Below are 18,371 nucleotides of genomic sequence, written 5' to 3' on the forward strand. Positions count from 1 at the left end.
ATCCATCCATCCATCCATCCTCTATCCATCCACCTACCCACCCTTCCATTTATCCACCCACCCAGCCACCCAGCTAGTCTTTCTTGAATTCCTCCCTGTTTGGAGTTGCTGATATGCAAGAAGTTTGACAGGGTCCCTGCTTTCCATCTGAGGCAAGAAAGAAAAATCCCTAAATCCAGAGAGATGAGAAAGCAAGACGGCCACAATGCAAAAATGTGCCTTCGGCACGTCGTAGCTGAGACGAGGGGGGCCCCACAGCTTTCAGGCTTCTGGCGCTTCTTGGAGAGGGCTTATGGGAGGAGGTGGCGTTTGGTGGTTGGGGAGGAGCCGGAGGGCTAGAGGATGCATACTCTCCCCCTGGAGGCTCTGCAGCAGGAACCAGAACGCAGATGTACAAAGGGGCCTGGCCGGTGTGTAGTTCCACTAGGCAGGCTGCTTGGGAGAGAATGGGAGAGGTGAGGGACCTGGTCAGCAGGGCCACATGAGCCCTGCCTAATTCTGTGGCCTCGAACACCAGACAATGTTTCTGGGCTTTATTTCTCAGGACAAACAAGCATCTAGATAATTATGTTAAATTGGCTGGCAACTAAATTTGAAAAAAAAAAAAAATTAACACCGCATAGACTAAACATCATTTTTAAGTTGAGTGACTTAGGCTGAGTCACTAGACTATAGCCTCTGCCTTGAATTCTTGTCTGGCCCATGCTAACCAAGAGACTTGCCCAGGAAATCTGCTGTCCTGACGCTACTCAGGCCGGGCAGGTTCCTGGGGTGCCAGGCTGAGCCATGGGCTGATACTGGAATTCATTCTTGGATGCCAGTTAACACCCTTCCCACAGGCGCCAGTACCGTACAGCCCCTGGCCGAGGCTTGGGGTGACCACGAAGCCCTCAAATTCTCGAAACGTTCCGCTCCTCTCCAACCCGGCTCTGGTTTCTTCCTGTCTCTCTGCAATGTCGAGGGACTGTGTGGGGACAGCACAGAACCTTGAGATGTTCAGGGATGCACTAGACTCCTGCCCAGTATTTCCAGCCCCTAGCTCCCTTGTACGCTCCCCGGGGCAGTCCTCTTGGAATAATAATCCATGATAACATTTGTTCATTCACTTTAAAAACAAGCAAAAATGACAACAACCCCTTGTTTCCTTAATTTTAAAAAGATAAGAAGGGCCAGGCTTGTGCGAGGGTGCCCCCTGGTGGTGCCTCATCCCCTGGACTGCGGGAGTCTTGGTACAGCGCAGTGGTTCTCAAAATTTTCCATCTAGGACCCCTTGATACTTTTTAAAATTGTTGAGCATCCCAGAGAGTTTTAATACAGGTTGTATAATCTATATGTACAGTATTAGAAATTAAAACTGAGAAAATTGAAAAATATTTATCAAGTCATTTAAAATAATAATAAACCCATTACATTTTAACATAAATAACATATTTTATTTAAAAGTTATATTTTCCAAAATCAAAATGACTTGGTGAGAAAAATATTATTGTTTTACATTTTTGCAACTTTCTTTAATAACTGGATTAATAGACCACAACTGGATTTCCACATTTGCTTCTGCATTCAGTGGGTTACTATATCACATGTTCACATAGTTGCTGGAAAATTCCACTGTATCTTTGTGAGAGAGTGAGAGTTAAAAAGGCAAATGATATCTGAGCATTATTATGAGAATAATTTTTACTCTGGACCTCCTGGGGTCCCTGGACTGCACTTTGAGAACTGTTTGGTGGTACGGGGCAAGAATATGGTCACCGCGGCCAGGCAGTATAGGGAGGCTATACCTTAGGGCACGTCTGTGGGAGTACATGGGGAATGTGAAGGCTCAGCCCCTGAATCTCATGTTGCAGTGAGAATCAGGGTGCCCACGTCCCCCTGAGCAGACCGGGTAAGTCCCCCGGGTACCGAGGAGGCTGGATTCTGGCCCTGGGTGGAGTTGCTTCAAGAACCTCAAAATCCTTGTACGATGAGGCCTTGCCAAGCTGCTGGAGATGAAGGTGGGGCCGGGTGAGACGGTCCAGCTGTGCCCAGCCCCTCCGCTCCACACCTTGAGATGTTGACATAGCCCCCAAACTCATCCTCAGCTGTTCATTGATTAACCTACTGATTAACTAATTGAACTAAGTGCTTAGCATGTTCTAGAATTTCCGAGGAAGGAAGTACCTGGCCTCTGGGAATTGGTGACCTGTTCTGTGGCATGTTCCCATAATGCATTGGGGCATTCTCACCTGCCCTCTTGAATCCCTCCGCCCTTCTCTGCTGGGGCAGTTTCTCCTCTCTCTGGAGCTCTTTCTACCCGATTCTGTAAAGGGATTCCTATTTGCTCTGTGAGGGTATTCCCTACCCTGTGGGGACGTTGCTATGAGCTGATGGGGCTGACCCGTCTGTTCCATGAGCGGGACCCACATGGGGATGCAGGGAGCTCCACACTGCAATCCGGGGAGAGTCACGCCGCTCTGGGGGCATGGTCGTGTCCGCTCCCCACTAGCTCTATGAGGCAAGGTTTGTCCAGACTCCAGGTGGGATGAGCCCCTTGGAAATGGGAGGATTCCTACCTGCTTTCTGGGGAGCCCTCCTGTCTCTCTGAGAAGGTTCTCCCACGTGCTCTGGGAGGGAGGGGATCCAGCAGGGATTTCGGGATGGTCCCACTGGCTGTGGCCACGCACAGAGAAGGAGCTGCCCGGTAGCACGGCGCTGCTGGTCCCGGAGCAGGACCGGTGCCTCCCTCACGCCCGGAGCATCCCGGGGAGACCACCAGGGCGGTGGCGGCATCTCGCTGGGAGGGGCAGTGCCGAGTAGGAGCTTTGCTGCCTTCTCGCCCCACACCGAACACCAGGGGCACGTCCTCTCCTGTCTACGGAGAGCAGACCAGTCAAGACTTCTGCCTCTGCCCACACGCTGAAGCCTTTTTGTCAGATCCCAAGTCAACAGAGATCGAATTCCCCTTATTTTGTGGAGGAGGAGAGTGAGGCTCAGAGAAGGACCCTGGCATGCTAGGTGACAGGGCCTAGAATCCAGACCGTGAATTTTACCCTGCAGGCTATGGGGAGCCATTGAAGGTTTTGCAGCCCGCGCGTGACATAGCCAGGCTGCTTTCTAGAAGATGACTCGGGGGGTGAGCGGTCACCCAAGGGAGAAATCAAAGCAAAGGAGATAGGGGTGGCGATGTGGCTCCCTCCTCGTCTCTGTCCTTGCTCTATCTGTACCGGGGCCCGGGCTGTCCCTCCCCTTGGACAGGCCTCTGTGGTCCTGAGTCTGTCTCTGGTCACACCTAGGCTGTGTGGCCTGCGCACCCTGCAGCCCTATGCCGAGAGGATCCCCGTCATGGCCACCGCCAGCATCACCATCAACTTCACCTCTCAGATCTCCCTGACCGGGCCTGGCGTGCAGGTGCACTACAGCGTGTACAACCAGTCAGATCGTGAGTACGGGCTGGCTGCAGGCAAGGCGGGCGCCCCCACAGCCCCCACAGCCCCACAGCCCCACCGCCTCCCCGGGCCTCTGCCATCCCCGGAAGCACCAAGAGGCTGGACAAAGAGAGTGCGTGTATGTGCGCGTGTGCATGCGTGTGTGAACGTGTGTGCGTGTGTTTACAAGGGCATGCAGCTTTGCGAGTGTCCACACGTGTGAGGCAGTCACATGCGTTCGCTAGGTACATACATTCATGCCTACCTGTGTGTGTGCTATGTACATGTGCCTGGACATGGATGTCCACCTGGACCATGGACACAAGCGTGTGTACATGTGGATACCTACACGTGTAGCACACAGGTGCCGCATCTACTTGTGTTTTCACGATGACACATATCCTAATGGCTCCCCCTCCCCGCCCCGCCCCCCCAGCTTGTCCTGGAGAGTTCCTCTGCTCTGTGAACGGACTCTGTGTGCCCACCTGTGATGGGGTCAAGGACTGCCCCAATGGCCTGGACGAGAGAAACTGCGGTGAGCAGCCCACCTGCCCGCCCTTCCTCTCTCCCCACCTTCTCAGAGCCTGCCCGCCCCGCTGAGTAGACACCCGCCCCGACATGCGGTTCCCAGGAAGTGGGAGTCTCTTTCTGTGCTGAGATGGCAAGATGGAAGCCCCAGGGCCACCCCATGGGGCAGTGGCAGGGACAAGCTAAGACCCGGTTTCCTGACCCCCAGCTCAGGGCTTCTCTCCACCAGACCATAACTCCCACTCTGTCCCAACCGGCCATCCAAGAAGGAACAGGGCAGATGGCAGCAGAGCCAGGAAGGAAAAGGCTGGGAAGCAGGGGCAGGCAAGCCCTGGTGGCCAGGAGAGAACCCTCTCTCCCGCCCTTGAATGGGTCCTCGAGCGGTTCAGACTGGAGTTGCCAACTCTTACTGGAGTTGTGCTCACCACCGCCCAGCCCCGCAGAAGGAGCTCAGGGTCCTGGTGGTCCCCAAGCCAAGACTTCCTTGAAATAATACCTCTTCTCTGAATCCTGGCTCCTGGCCCCCAGAGTCACCATCGGGGCAGCCTGTTCTGGTCTGATCTCCCCAGACCTCTCCCCTCCCCATCTCATCAAAGTTTTGAATATGTGGGGAGAGAAGCAGGAGGGAAGGGAGACGAGCCTGCTGGGATGATCGTGCCTGGGTGCTGGGGAAGGTGCCTGATGTTTGGAACCGGAACATCTGGCTTCAAGTTATAGCTGAGCCCACTGACCTTGGACAAGTCACTTCATTTCTGTTTCCATCAATGAAACAGGGTATCTCACCAGGTTGCTGTGAAACTCAGGTGTAAAGTAGCTGAGAAAGAGATTTGTGACTGTGACATGCAATACATATTCTACAGACATCTCAAAGTCCAAGCCCTGGTTTGCTGGCTCCCTCCTACCTACCCCCTCTCTGTGTCCCCACACAGTTTGCAGAGCCACATTCCAGTGCCAAGAGGACAGCACCTGCGTCTCACTGTCCAGGATCTGTGATGGACAGCCTGACTGTCTCAATGGAAGTGACGAGGAGCAGTGCCAGGAAGGTAGGGTGGAGTATGACCAGGAATCTCAGAGAAACCAAAGAATAGGTCTCAGCCAGACAGCCCGGCCCTTCTGCATGCTTCTTCAGCAAAGGTTTCTGCCCTCTTGTCCAAATATTTACCAACTTATCTGTATGTACACCTATATGTCCATCTGTGCATCCATCCATCCATCCATCCATCCATCCATCCATCCATCCATCCATTTTCTGGTCTCTCCAACCACAACTTGAGTGTTACATCCACTCAGTTGTCCATCCATTGGCCTGTCCAACCACCTATCTCCCTATCCACTGAACCGTCAATCTACTCACCCATTGGTTTACCCAACTACCTGTCTGTGTGCTCATTGTTCTATCCTCCATCCATGCATCTATGAAGACATGTATGCAAGCACCCATCCACTGATCTCTCTAACTACCTGTTCGTCCACTGGTCTTTACAACTACTCAGTTATCCATCATTTTAGCTGTTTGTCAGTCTCCCTACTGGGCCATCAATCAACTCATTTGTTGGTGTGCCCAACCTCCTACCTGTGTCCCTCCATCCATCCATCCATCCATCCATGCAACTGACCAACCAGCCAACACTTGCAGTCTAGGCAAAGGATATGCAAGGCAGAGGAAGGAGGTGGGAATAGAAGATGCCAGAGATGTGGTCCCTGCCTTCTGGAGATTATCTGTTAGGAAGAAGACATGATGGGTGACTCTCTCTGCCCAAAGCCTTCTGAACATTATGTCCGGTAGCATGGAAAGACTGGAGGGCGGGGAGATTAGGCAGCAAAAGCTCCCTAGAGGAGGCAGGCTTTGAACTGGGCCTTGAAGAGAGATAACATTTAAATAGGTGGGAGGAAAGGGGACCAGGAGAAGACCGGGAGCGGGAAGCTCCTCAGGGTAAAGACGGTGTGGAGCAGGTGGGCAGCCAGGTGGGGTCAGGGCCTGGAGGGCTGCCAGGCTAAGTGAGGAGCCTTAGTCTGATGGGAGGGGCAGAGCCCTGCTCTTACAAGGCTAATCAGAAAGTGGAGGCACAGTTCTGCCTTCAGGTACCACACCTGGGAGCGGGGAGGCATGACCCTACGGTCAGGAGCCTCAGGAGGGGGAAGCTATGACCCTACAGTCAGAAGATCCCGTCCGAGAGGGGAGACACAGCCTTGCTCTCAGCAGCACAGTCTGAGGGGGCTGCGGGGTAGGGAAGGGGCATCGCCAACTTGAGGAGACACGGAAGGGGCCTCAAGAGACCGTTCGTTATGATCAGGAGACCCTTTACCAGTCACCTCCGGGCCTCTTCCAGCCTCCATCTTCCATGGGCCTTGTTTAAAGGCTCCCCCAGGCTCAGGGACCCACCCCCGTGCCCTGCCCTCACCCCCTCTATCCCAGGGGTGCCCTGTGGGACGTTCACCTTCCAGTGTGCGGACCGCAGCTGCGTGAGGAAGCCCAACCCGCAGTGTGACGGGCAGCCCGACTGCCCAGATGGCTCGGACGAGCAGCACTGTGGTGAGCTCGCCCTGCCCCGCTGCTGGGGGCCCCACCACGCCTAGGAGGGAGGGAGGTGGTGCCCGCGCCACGAAGCTGGAGGGAAAGCTCACCATTTGTCCGTCCGTCTCTCTACCCTTCCTTCGCCCCCTTGTCTGGACCCCGCCTGCCTTTCTCCCTCCTCCTCTCCTTCATTCTTCCCTTCCACTTCCTTCCCTCGCTCTCCCTCTGTCCCTCCCCTTCTGTGTCTCTGTGTCTCACTGCCCTCCACCTGCCCCTCCACCTCTGTCCACCCCCTGCCCTCTTCCCTCACCCCCAGACTGTGGCCTCCAAGGCCCCTCTGGCCGTATTGTGGGCGGGGCCATGTCTTCGGAGGGTGAGTGGCCATGGCAGGCCAGCCTCCAGGTCCGGGGCCGACACATCTGTGGGGGCGCCCTCATCGCTGACCGCTGGGTGATCACGGCAGCCCACTGCTTCCAGGAGGACAGGTGAGAGGGAGGGCGTGGGGACGAAGACTGTTAGAGACGGTGTAGGAGGCCGTGGCGGGGAGCGGTGTTGTCTCTGAGCTCTAAGCAGACGGAGGGAAGGATGGTGAGGAGCCGCCCAGACTGGCTGTTCCCACACTTGGGGTCAGTCCTGGCTCCACCATGAACATACTCTGTGGCCCTGGACAGGTTGCTCAACCTCTCTGTGCTCTGCTTTTGGTATCTTGTTTCAAGGTGGGTCAGTGATTCACTCACTCATTCATCCACTCAGCAATATTTGTTGAATGGATCAGAGGCTGCGCTGGACACTAGGGGTACGGCAGGGGGCAGAACTGCCTGGCCTGGTCATAGGCCATCATCTTCCTCCTCCAGGTGTGCCTCCAAGAGGGGACATCTCGCCCAGCCTCACAGACATCTTCCTCACCTGCATGGTAGTGGGCCCCCTCTCCACTCCAGCCCCCTACTCTGGGCCCCCAGACCCCACCCCCAGCGCAACCAGCCTGCACTCCCTTACCCACACCGCCTCCTCTGTCCTGGGTCTACGGTCCCCAGCCAAAGGCTCGGAGCCACCAAGGCATCCCCTCGTTCTTACAGTCAGAACCAGACATCAAGTCCTCTCAGTTCTCCAGACAAATCCTCAGACGCGGCCCATCCACACTGCCGCCATCACGCCCGGTCAGCCCGGCAGCCCAGAGTCCACCTCCCTTATGCATCCTCTGCCCAGGTGCCCGGGGGCTCTTTCTGAGTGTGGTCTGGCCACCTCGCTCTCTGTCACTCCAGCTCGGCCTGTAAGGGAAAGAAAGCCCTGACGTGACATTCAGGGGGCTTTGAAGCCCAGTCTCGGCCAATCCTCCACACTCAGCTCTCCCCCTGCCCCTCCCCCTCCCCCAGGGGGGACTGACATGTCTCAGCGAGTTCACAGCAGCCCCGTCTGTAAAGTGTGCAGATAAAAGGAGAGAATACTTGTCAGGTGCCCAGCACTGTGCTAATTGTTTTACGCGCGCAGTCTTCCTGCATCCTCCCATGAACGTTGGAGTAGGAGATGCTATTCCCATCTCACAGATAAGGAGACTGAGGGGTAGAGAAGTGCTCGCCTGTCCAGGAAAGGATGAAGCTGGGGCTGGAACCCAGGCAGGTGGGCTCCAGGCCAGACGCTGGACACCGTACCACCCACCGGCTACCAGCCTTCCAGAGGAGGGAGGCGATGGCCGCGGGGCACGGTGTCGCAGGTGGGGCGGCTGGCTATCCTAAAGTCCGGCAGGGGTGAGGCAGCCGCTGAGCAGGACACTCTCCCCGCCCCCAGCATGGCCTCGGCGGCACTGTGGACGGTCTTCCTCGGTAAGGTGTGGCAGAGCTCGCGTTGGCCGGGCGAGGTGTCCTTCAAGGTGAGCCGCCTGTTCCTGCACCCGTACCACGAGGAGGACAGCCACGACTACGACGTGGCCTTGCTGCAGCTGGACCACCCCGTGGTGCGCTCGGCCGCCGTGCGCCCGGTCTGCCTGCCCACGCGCTCCCACCTCTTCGAGCCGGGCCTGCGCTGCTGGATCACAGGCTGGGGCGCCCTGCGCGAGGGCGGTGAGCAGGCTGCGGGGAGGGAAGATGGGTGCGGTGGGCCTCCCCCAACATCTAGCCTGGGTGGGGCGGGGCAAGGGGATCCTGCGCTCCACTCTTGAGGCCTGCTGGCCGGGGGATTAGGTTGGGTTGGATTTCACAGAAGAAAACAGTCTTTTACTCCCCGTGGGCTCCTGCCCTCCTGGACCTTCCCTCCTTCCCCCAAGGGCATTTAAGGAGGACCTAAGTCACAGAAGGTTATCTTGGAGGTTATGTGTGGGGCGAAGGGGCAGGCCAGGGACCCCACAGCCCACAAGCAAGCTCCTTGGACAGTGGGGGTTAGGATGGTATGTGTGTGTAGGGGGGTTGGGGAGAGAGGCTCTTAATTAAGGTTGGATTTTAAGGGAACATGATTTCATTTAATCCACCCACTAACCCTAGGGGGTGAGTATTATGGCCCCATTTTGTGGATGGGGAAACTAAGGCTCAGAGACATTTAGTAGTTGCTTAAAGTCACATAGCCAGAGAGGATTGGAGCAGAGACTAGAACCCAGACCACCTGACCCCAGAGCCCCTGCTGTTCCTGCTCCTGTGTCTCAGAAACTAGGACTTTCTCCCCTTCCTTCCTAAACTGACTGGCGCTGGCCACCCCTAAATGCCACCCCCCTCAGCTCCGTGGATACAGGACTACAGCCATGCCCTGCACCCTACGTGGCGGCGGCTTTAAACACGTGTGGTTGATAATCTGGAGGCGGGCGGGACTGCAGAGATCATTTATAAACGGGGCAGCCGTGGCTCAGATGAAGTGACTTGTCTGTGAGGATGACAGAGAACAGTGATAAAGCAAGGATGGTTCACTCGCTCGTTCAACAATGTATTTTGAGCACCTACTATTCGTAAGCCGCGGAGCCGGGTTAAGAGGATAAAAAGTTGAAAAGAGAACATTCTCGGGGGAGACAGACCGTGCTAAGAGCTGAGCTGGCCGGGCAGGTACAGGCAGCCCAGAGGAGGTGCCTGGGCAGGCGGGTCAAGGAGGCTTCCGGGGTGGGGCAGGCTAAGCGGAGGCTCAAAGGATGAGCTGGCAGAGGCCTGGTGAGAAAGGAAAGGCGTTCCCAGTAAGGGACAGGTGGCAACCCAGCCCCAGTGGGAAGCCTGGGGCAAATGGAACCGGCTGATGATTGGCGGGCAGGACAGGCAGGTCCTCTTGGGCCACCGAAGGCTCTCGAGCCGGGGTTCTTCTCTGACCTGCGCTTTGGAACCACCTGCGGGCTTTGAGAGAAACACCGATGCCCTGGCCCCACCCCAGGCGAGCAAAGCATCTCCGGGTGGGCCCAGGCGCAGTGCATACTGAGGCTCCCTGCGGGTTCTGCAGCAGCCCCCCTGGGGAAGCCCTGGGCTGGACAGTGGGGAGATACTTCCTAGTTTTAGGGGGGTAATGGAGGCATCCGATCGTGCTCTGGAAAAATCCCCTGGGGCTGTCACAGAGCAGAGGGGAGGGTGTCAGGAGGCCCCAAGCAGGAGGAGGGAGAGACACTAGTCCAGACAGGCTTTGGGTAGGGCTCTGTCCCAGGAACCACTCAGAGGAGGAGCCAGAACAGTGGGCAGGACAGGAGAGATGAAGGGGTCCCCCGAGATGCAAGAGGAATAAGAGAAGGAAGAGTGGGGGCTTCTGCCAGGCACCTCAGATCTTCTCACCTCTGCCCTCTGCCCTCGGCCCCACCGGGCAGGCCCCACCAGCAATGGCCTGCAGAAGGTGGACGTGCAACTGATCCCCCAGGACCTGTGCAGCGAGGCCTATCGCTACCAAGTGACACCCCGCATGCTGTGTGCCGGCTACCGCAAGGGCAAGAAGGATGCCTGCCAGGTGACTCCTGCAGGGCCGGGCGAGAGGAGGGAAGAGGGTGACGCTCACGTCACCCAGGGCCTGGCCTTCTGCTCACTCAGCTTGCTGAAAGCTCACGGGCTCCCAGCAAGGCGGGGATGGTGTCCCCAGTTTACAGATGATAAAACCGAGGCTAGGGAAGATCGAGAGACTTGCCCCAGGTTGCAGGCCACCAATCAGAAGAGACCTGTGGTGGGCAGGTCTGAGGCTCAAACCCACTTCTGCTCCTTGTCCACCATGAGGCACTTTGCCCAAGGTGACGTAGTAGAGAGGACTAGAAGGCACCCACAGAAGGAGTCAGAGGTGGGTGGGGGGCATGGGGACATACATCCCCAGTTCCATGACAGCCAGGATCTGCTGGAGGCCAGGCCAAGTCGCAGGGGAAGCAGAGGCTTCAAAAGGCAATGTGACTCTCTTGCTGTCATTCAGGAAACTCCTGGCAGCCAGGAGCCTCGCTTGGGATGGATGTACCCTTACCCCAATGCGACTCTGTCCCTCCTCTCCCCCTTTCAGGGCGACTCAGGTGGTCCACTGGTGTGCAGGGAGCCCAGTGGCCGCTGGTTCCTGGCAGGACTGGTCAGCTGGGGCCTGGGCTGTGGCCGGCCCAACTTCTTTGGTGTCTACACCCGCATCACAGGCGTGATTGGCTGGATCCGGCAGGTGCTGACCTGAGGAGCTGGGGCCCACCTCCTGGACTCAGGAGTGCCCGGGGCACCCATCAGGAGGGGGAGCGAGGATCCCGGGGCAGGAAGGCCCTGCGGAGGCAGGAGGTGGCTTCCCGTCTCCCTGGCTACTTTGTGACTTTGCCCCAGAGAGGGCACAAGGAGGGAAAAGGGCCCTCAGCTGGGGGTCGAGACTTCCCTGGAGGGCCGGGGGTGGCCCCCAGCCCCAGCTGGTGGGTTCACATCCAGCCTGTCCCCTCCTGATTCTCTCTCCTCCTTCCCCTTCCTCCGCTGCTGACTTCGTGGGGAGAATGGTTCAGCATCGAGAATACGGCCCCAGGTCCCAGTAGGGGTGTCTGAGCCCCCTCCCCACTCCCAGTGCAGAGGCTACTTGGGCAGCACCCTCTCCAGGGGGCAGATTCCAGCCCATGAAGCCCCCAGCCTAACTTGAACGGGTTGGAGACAGCCAAGAGGGCCAGCTGCCACCATGAGCCAAAGGGCAGGGGTGCTCTGGGTCCAGGGTCCTCATGCCCCCATCCCCCGACCGCCGGCCTCCATTGCCCACTCTCACCTGGAGGTGAGCTCAGCTCCCTTGTGGAATAAAGCCATCTTGTCTGAGACCTAGCTCTGGGGATTGAATGGGGCCCCAGGCACCGACCTCAGCCTGTTCGCAAGCGCCCTAAACCCAGGTAGGGGCAGTGGAGGCCCGGGAAGCCTCCAGGGCAGCTGTCCAGGTCCCAGGGGCTACCCCGGGAAGGAAATGGTTTGGTGACCCTCGGGTCAGGCTGAGGGATGAGGCAAGCGACGGGGTCGTTCGGGAACCTTGGAAGAGAGCAGACTCAGCGAGGGGCGGCCATTCTCACGGTCACACCGCTCACACCGGGGCTTAGGAGTGGAGCCTGCTGCAGAAGCCCTGCCTCCTGGCTCCCAGTGTCCCACTGCCCTGTCACATGACACTGCCTCTGGATTCTCTGAGTCATTTATTCAGAGTGCATCTCACAGTTTCCTACTGTGTGCCAAGGGCTGTACTGGGGTTACAGAGGTGCACAGAACTTGGCTCCTGACTTCAGGAGTGTGAAGGGGCCTTGGGGTCCAAGGTGGCCAAGGCAGGGAAGGGCTTTCCAGGCGGGAGAACAGCATGTGCAAAGGTACAGCGTCCCGAAAGAGCCTGGTGTATTAGGGAACGGTAAGCTGTTTTTATTGAAACAGAGGGTGAGTGGGGGAGGACTGACGAGGAATTGGAGGAGGAGGGAGAACTGAGATCAGACCACAAAGAGCCTGGAGTTGAGCTAAGGACGTAACTTGGGTGTCCCGGGGGGCCGCGGAAGGCTCGAGAGCAGCGGAGTGGCACACAAGTGGATTCACATTTTAGAACCACCAGTGTGGAGCGGATGGGAGGCAGGGAGGTCGGTGAGGTCGCTGCGGAACTCCAGGCAGCAGAGGATGGGGCCTGGACCACGCAGGGCAGGGGCTATGTGCATAGGATTGAAGGACCCTGATTATCCACCAGGCGCCTCAGTGGATGAGGTGGGGTGAGGGACAAGTCCACCAGGGATCTGGCCTGAGCGGCTGGCCAGTGGAGAACTTCCTGCCTGACCTGGGGCACCTGGGAAGGGCAGGGCTGTGGGATGTTGTCATGAACTTGGGGTGCCTCTAGGAAGGTGGTGTCCAAGAAGCAGGTGGAGCTTGAGAGAGGTTTGGAGGGATTTTAGAGCCACCACCCATGGAAGGTGACAGGGGGGAGACTGAGGAGGGAGAGGGGCCAGAGACACAGTGGTCAGGGGCCAAGTAACAGGCTGGAGGGGAACTGAGAGGGGGCAACCAAGGCCATGGCCTGAGCGAAGGTGGTCAGGGAGGGCCATGGGGCCAGGCCCGGGGTCACTGGTGCCTCCTGGGCACAGTGATAGAGGTGAGGAAGGGCAGAGTCAAGTGTAGACACGCCTTTCACGAAGCCTAGCTGGGAGAGGAGGAAGGGGTTTCAAAGACAGGGAGCTGCTACATGTCCACAGGCAGATGAGGGGGCCTTGGGCAGAGGGGAGAGCGGCCAGGGAACACGGTCACCTTCGGGGTCCTGTCTGAGGGAGAGAGGAAACAGCAGGTGGAACAGACGCTGTGGGTGACTCCTTCGGGGTGGGGGTGCCATGTTAGAGCATTCCTACCCCAGCAGGCCCTTGGGGTGCTCAGGGGGGATGCAGAACACTGCATTGGATGCTTTGCTGAAATGCAAATCATGGGCCTACTCTAGTCTTAGCACTGGGGGGTGGAGGTGGGTAATCTTTAACAAACCTCCTGGTGACTCTTTTGCAAGAGTTGGACACAAAGTATGAGGTCAGCTTTATCAGAGTGACCCCAGGGGAGGTGGTGAGGCCCCCAGGTCACTGAGTGGATGGAGGAGCCTCGGCTGGCCCTGGGGATGCCTGGGGGATCACTGCTTTACAGGGTTGGCCCCCCAGCAGCCTTGAGTTAAGCAAGGCGTACACTCAGCAGGACGAGGGAGGGGAGGGAACTTGCCAGGAGGGGTGGGGACCTGGCTGGGTAGGAAAGAGAAGCCCAGGTTCAGGGGACATGGAGAGGTCAAGTGGGCATTTCAGTGTTTATATTTCCTGGGCTTGGGGCGGAGTGTGGAGTAACAGGGACAGGTGGAGGTGACCAAGAGGTGTCTTTAACAGGAAGCAGAGGGGGCGTCTTGGGTGTCAGGATGGAGCAGAGGTGGCCTTGGGCAGCACAGAGTGAAGCCAGCAAGCAGAGCACCGTCTGAACAGCGGAGAAGGGTGAGGCTGGGAGGTGGGAGGACAAGGAGCCAGGATTGAGGACCTGGTCTCCTGGAGCCCAAGCCCCTACCACCTTAGCACCCGCCGCTGGCCCAGGGCTGCCTGGAGACAGGATGGGACCCACATAACTCTCAGGCCTGATCTTTGGAAGTCATCTGGTCCAACCCTTCAGTTTATAGATGAGGAACCTGAGGCAGGCACTTGCCAGAATTCCCCCAGCAAAGCCAGAGAGGAGCCCTCGGTGACTGGCCACTGGCAGAGGATAAAGCCATGACCTCCCTCCCCTTACACACGCAGGTGTGACAACAGGGCAGGGTCACTGGGCATTAGGAAGAAGCCCCATTACCTTTGGGTCACCTACCAGTGGTCTCCAACCTTTTTGGCACCAGGGACGGGTGCTCCTATGAGAATCTAATGCCTGATGATCTGAGGCGGAGCTGAGGCGGTGATGCTGGCGCTGGGCAGCGGCTGCAGATACAGAGGAAGCTTCGCTCGCTCGCCTGCTGCAAACCTCCTGCTGTGCAGCCTGGCTCCTAACAGGCCACAGACAGTACCAGTCTGCAGCCTGGGGGTTGGGGACCCCTGGTTCACCTCATCTTGAGTTTAGCCCTTGTCCCCAAAAGTCGTCCAAAGAGAAGGAGGCGGCCAGGCCGGTTGTTTCTTCAGATTTTATTACACGGTGGGATCAGACGCAGCTGAGAAGTACCCAGCCGGGGAGTCAAGTCATAAACGCAGGGGGGCCCTGGGCAGAGGAGGGAGTGACCCCCCCTTTCCCTCACCGCCAGTTCCTGAATGGCCCCACTGCTCCTGCTGAGCCACTCCTGGCCGGGGCACTCTGTCCCCAGCAGTACAGACAGGGGTGGGAGCAGTCAGGTGAAGGCCCAGTCATCCACATCTCCGTTCGACGGGGCCAGCCGCACCCCTTCCCCCCCCACCAACACCTGAATCTTATCTGGGGCTAAGCAGGTCCTTCCCCCTTGAAAGAAGGGTGAGGGGGGGCCGCCCAAGTCTGGCACTTACACACTCCCTGAGGGAAGGCTTTCTGGGGTTCTGCTCCTCTTAGATGCAACCTCACAACAACCCTGTGAGGTAGGTGAAGGGGAAGAGTGAACCCATTTGACAGACAGGGAGACTAAGGCTCAAGGAGGTGATGTGACTGGGCCAGGGGAGCCTGTATCTGCCATGCAGCTAGGGGGCTCGGGGGAGGGGACGCGGGGACCTGGGAGACACAGCTGGACAGCGCTGCACTTTGACCACAGGCAGGCGGCTCCGCCCAGGGGTCCCAGGGCCCACCCCGGAGGCAGGGGGAGGTCACAGCCCCGCAGGTGTAGACAGAGGTGGCAGCGGGGAGAGTGCTTCCTCCACCTTGAGCCGGGGGCCCACCCCATGGTACAAAAATAAAGGACTTCAGATCGGAACCCCAAGTCCCTGGAGGTGATCTGGGGCCTCACATCCGGGTGCCTCTGGCTTGTAACAGCTAGAAAATAAGAGAAGGGGCAGGAGGAAGGGAGGGAGAGTGGTCAGAACACACAGGAGGATGAAAGTGGGGCGGCAGGAGGGGGGTGATGTGGGGCCAGGAGAGGGCAGAGAGGAGATCGAAATGGAGGGAGGGAGGGGTGGGGGAGACAGGGAGAGAGAAAGAGGTAGGTGAGTCACAGGGTCCCTTCTGGGAGGAGGGAGGGGGGCTGAGGCCCAGAGAAGGTAGATTCAGAGCCCAGGAGGAGGGGGAGCAGGAAGGGGCCCCAGCTCGCCTGCTCGGGAGCCCCGTGCCCCATCCTGGGTTGGGTGGTGGCTGCCTAGGAGGCCGGGTTCTGCCAAGACTCTGGCAGGGGAATCAAGGCCAAGAGAGGCAGGTCACAGAGAGCAGCTACCTGTTCCCATCTGAGAGACAACTTACATTTTAGAAAGGGACAGTTAACTTGCCCAAGGTCACATAACAAGATCGAGTCGGGGCTTGTGAGCACCTGGCCAGGACTTTTTCTGCCACACCCCGATGCTTGGCCAGTTCTGGCGGACCCCTCTCCTCACAGGCTGGGGGACTCCGAGGTGTGGCCTGTCCTTCCCACCCCGCAGGGACAGAACCCAGCGCCACGAGGCTGTGATGCAGGAGCTCCTACGTGCAGGGGGAGGGCCAAGGCACCCGGCCCACTCCCCTTTTCTCCTTCCCAGCCTGGCCCTGGCACCGATGGGCAGGTGGGAGAGTTTCTGCCCCCTTTCTTCTCTCAGAGCCTCGTACCCAAAAGGCTCAGATAGGCTGAGAAGTTGGGGAGGCGAGGAAAATCAGCCGAAAGTCTGGCCCAAGTCCAAGGAACAAGAGACGAGCACCCTCCTGGCTTCCGCCCCTCCCTCCAGCTCCGCCAAGCTACAAACCAGGGATGGCAGCTCTGGGGGCGGGCGAGGGGCCGGGAAGAGGCCCTCACTGCAAGCGCAGCCTCAGGTCTGAGGGGGTGCGGGCAGGAACCTGCAAGGAGGAAACGTGAGGAGGAGGCGAGGAGGTGAGGCGCCGCCAGGGTGGGGTGGCCCGGCCTCAGAGACGCCCGGCGGGGTTGGCGGGCCCAGAGCAGGTGCAGCCGCACCCCTCTTCCCCAGGCCAGGAGGCAGGAGCTGCCAGAAGGGGTGCAGGAGGTGGCAGGCAGGATGCTCTGAGATGCAAGGCCGGGGCGCCTCGGTAGAGGGCGCGGGAGGCGGGGACCAGGGCGGCCCCGGGATGGAGGTGTGAGCAGGCAGAGAGGAAACCCGGACAGGGGCAGAGAGGGAAGAGGCAGGGTGCAGATGAGATCCAGGAGGAAGAGGAGGTGGATGAAGATGAGGCAGGACCTCCAGTGGGAAGCGGAGGAGGAAGCGGCGGTGGTGGGAGGGGGAAAAGGTTAGCGGGATCCTGAGGTGACTGGGCTGCAAAGAGAAAGTGAGAGAAGGGATGGTTATGCAGGTGAGGCGCCAGGCAGGCGGCGGAGCTAACCCTGGCGGCCCACCCACCGCGGCCCCCGGCCCCCCGGGTTCTGCGGCTGGCTCCAGCAGGGAGCGGGCGGGAGGCTCCGGCTCGTGTTAGCAATCATTCTCCTTGGGGGGTGGCTGCACCTGTCTCCTGTGTATCTGCCTCCACCTGCACCTGTTCCACCTCCACCTCCTCCTCCTCCTGCTGCTGCTCCTCCTCCAGCTGCTCCTCCGCGCTCTGTGGACCAGCCGGCAGACCCAGGGAAGAAAGAGTGGAGAACTAACGAGGGGGCCTGTGGGCGGCTCTTCCCATGGGCCCCAGCTCGGGGTGGGCGGGTGGGCTAGATGAAGGGGGACCTCCGGGAGAGGGGGGGGCTACAGCCAGAGAAGCTGGGGCACCTTGTCCAGTCTCCTGGGAAGCCGGGGAAGGGGCTGGAGAAACCAGCAGGATGGGCCTCGCTGGGTGCTCTCTGGTCAGCCTGGCTGCTGCTGTATGAAGCAGCCTGGGTGAGGGGTGAAAGAGGATCGGGGTGGGCGTGTGGCTGGGGTCCCCTGAGAGGCGCCTGGGAAGGCCTCATTTCAAGAGGGCTGACGAGAGTCGAAATACGGCCAGAGAGGTTCAGGAAAGACACCACCCAGGTCTGGGATGCCAACAACAGGCTCTGGCACCCAGGTCCCGAGGCTTTGGTCCAGAGAGGCAGAAGCAGCAGGCTCGCTCTCCACCCTTGCAAGGCAGTGCCGGGCACTGGCCCTGATGGGGGTGTGTGGGCAGAGGAAGTCAAAGGACAGGGAGGCGGGCAGACAGACTGGAAGCCGGAGTTCCCATGTCTCCAGTGCACAGGGACAGGCCCCAGAGGGATGGTCTCCCTTCCTGGCCTGGCTTGCGGCCTGTCCCACTGGCCCTATCGAATGCCCTTAAGGCTTCTGAACAGCTGTGCGTCCAGGCGGCAGGACCTCCTCTCAGCCCCCTCCCCACAGCCAGCTGATGCTGCCTCAAAGGCCAGCGTGGAGACGCGGAGCTGGACCCCACAGGGCTCCTGACCCCTCTCCCGCAGAGCACCGGAAGAGGAGGCCTGGGAAAGCGGCAGGATGAACAGATCCGGCTTCCCCGCCCCGGCCCAGGCCTGCTGGGGCCATTTATCCGCCCCCGGGGAAAAACTGGCCCTTCGGATCCCAGGAATTCCAGGGTCGACAGCACCAGAAAGGACGTGGTCCACCCCACTCACTTCTCACAGAGAACAAAATTCCCAAGGGGACGGGATTTGTCCAAGGTCACACCGAGTGTGGCCCAGACCCCTAATCCAGTGCCCTCCCCTTGTGCCGTGCTGCTCTGTGGTGTGACCACCATTCAAATGGCGTCTAAGTCCCTCTCGCCATGCCCTCGGGATGGTCCCATCTCACTGCTCCCCCAGCCTGGACCTGGGTAACCGGCGTGAGCACACAGGACCATGGGTGGCATGGGATGGATGGCGTTGGCTGTGACCAGGAGTTATGCATGCACAGCAGGAGGGAGAAAGACGAAGCAGGGATGGCTGGGCGGCGGGGAGGGAGGAAAAGCGGGCAGGCTGAGGTCGGGGGGCTCACCTTGGTTTTGCGGCTGGACTCGGAGCTCAGCCCATGCGGAGAGCTGTGGAGCTCC

The 18,371-nt window shown here is 59.0% G+C and overlaps 2 protein-coding genes across 4 annotated transcripts in view; one reads left to right on the forward strand and one right to left on the reverse strand.

Moving 5' to 3' along the window:
- TMPRSS6 (transmembrane serine protease 6) overlaps positions 1-11,492 on the forward strand; it is a 37,782-nt gene extending 26,290 nt beyond the window's left edge. For all 3 annotated transcript variants that reach the window (XM_039877762.1, XM_039877763.1, XM_039877764.1), the window contains 8 exons: positions 3,276-3,421; positions 3,844-3,942; positions 4,865-4,978; positions 6,352-6,468; positions 6,767-6,935; positions 8,236-8,507; positions 10,211-10,347; positions 10,879-11,492. In XM_039877762.1, the coding sequence (XP_039733696.1) occupies positions 3,276-3,421; positions 3,844-3,942; positions 4,865-4,978; positions 6,352-6,468; positions 6,767-6,935; positions 8,236-8,507; positions 10,211-10,347; positions 10,879-11,037 (1,213 nt within the window). In that variant the 3' untranslated portion in view covers positions 11,038-11,492. The remainder of the gene's footprint in view (positions 1-3,275; positions 3,422-3,843; positions 3,943-4,864; positions 4,979-6,351; positions 6,469-6,766; positions 6,936-8,235; positions 8,508-10,210; positions 10,348-10,878) is intronic.
- A 2,959-nt stretch (positions 11,493-14,451) lies between these two features.
- Positions 14,452-18,371, reverse strand: part of KCTD17 (potassium channel tetramerization domain containing 17) — a 10,576-nt gene continuing 6,656 nt past the window's right edge. Inside the window, exons 5-9 of the mRNA XM_039878294.1 lie at positions 18,317-18,367; positions 16,877-16,970; positions 16,616-16,690; positions 16,169-16,259; positions 14,452-15,275 (exon numbers count right to left, since the gene is read on the reverse strand). Of these exons, the coding sequence (XP_039734228.1) occupies positions 15,206-15,275; positions 16,169-16,259; positions 16,616-16,690; positions 16,877-16,970; positions 18,317-18,367 (381 nt within the window). The 3' untranslated portion in view covers positions 14,452-15,205. The remainder of the gene's footprint in view (positions 15,276-16,168; positions 16,260-16,615; positions 16,691-16,876; positions 16,971-18,316; positions 18,368-18,371) is intronic.

Source organism: Pteropus medius, unplaced genomic scaffold (genome assembly GCF_902729225.1).
Source record: "Pteropus medius unplaced genomic scaffold, Ma_sr-lr_union100, whole genome shotgun sequence".
Classification (NCBI taxonomy): Eukaryota; Metazoa; Chordata; class Mammalia; order Chiroptera; family Pteropodidae; genus Pteropus; species Pteropus medius.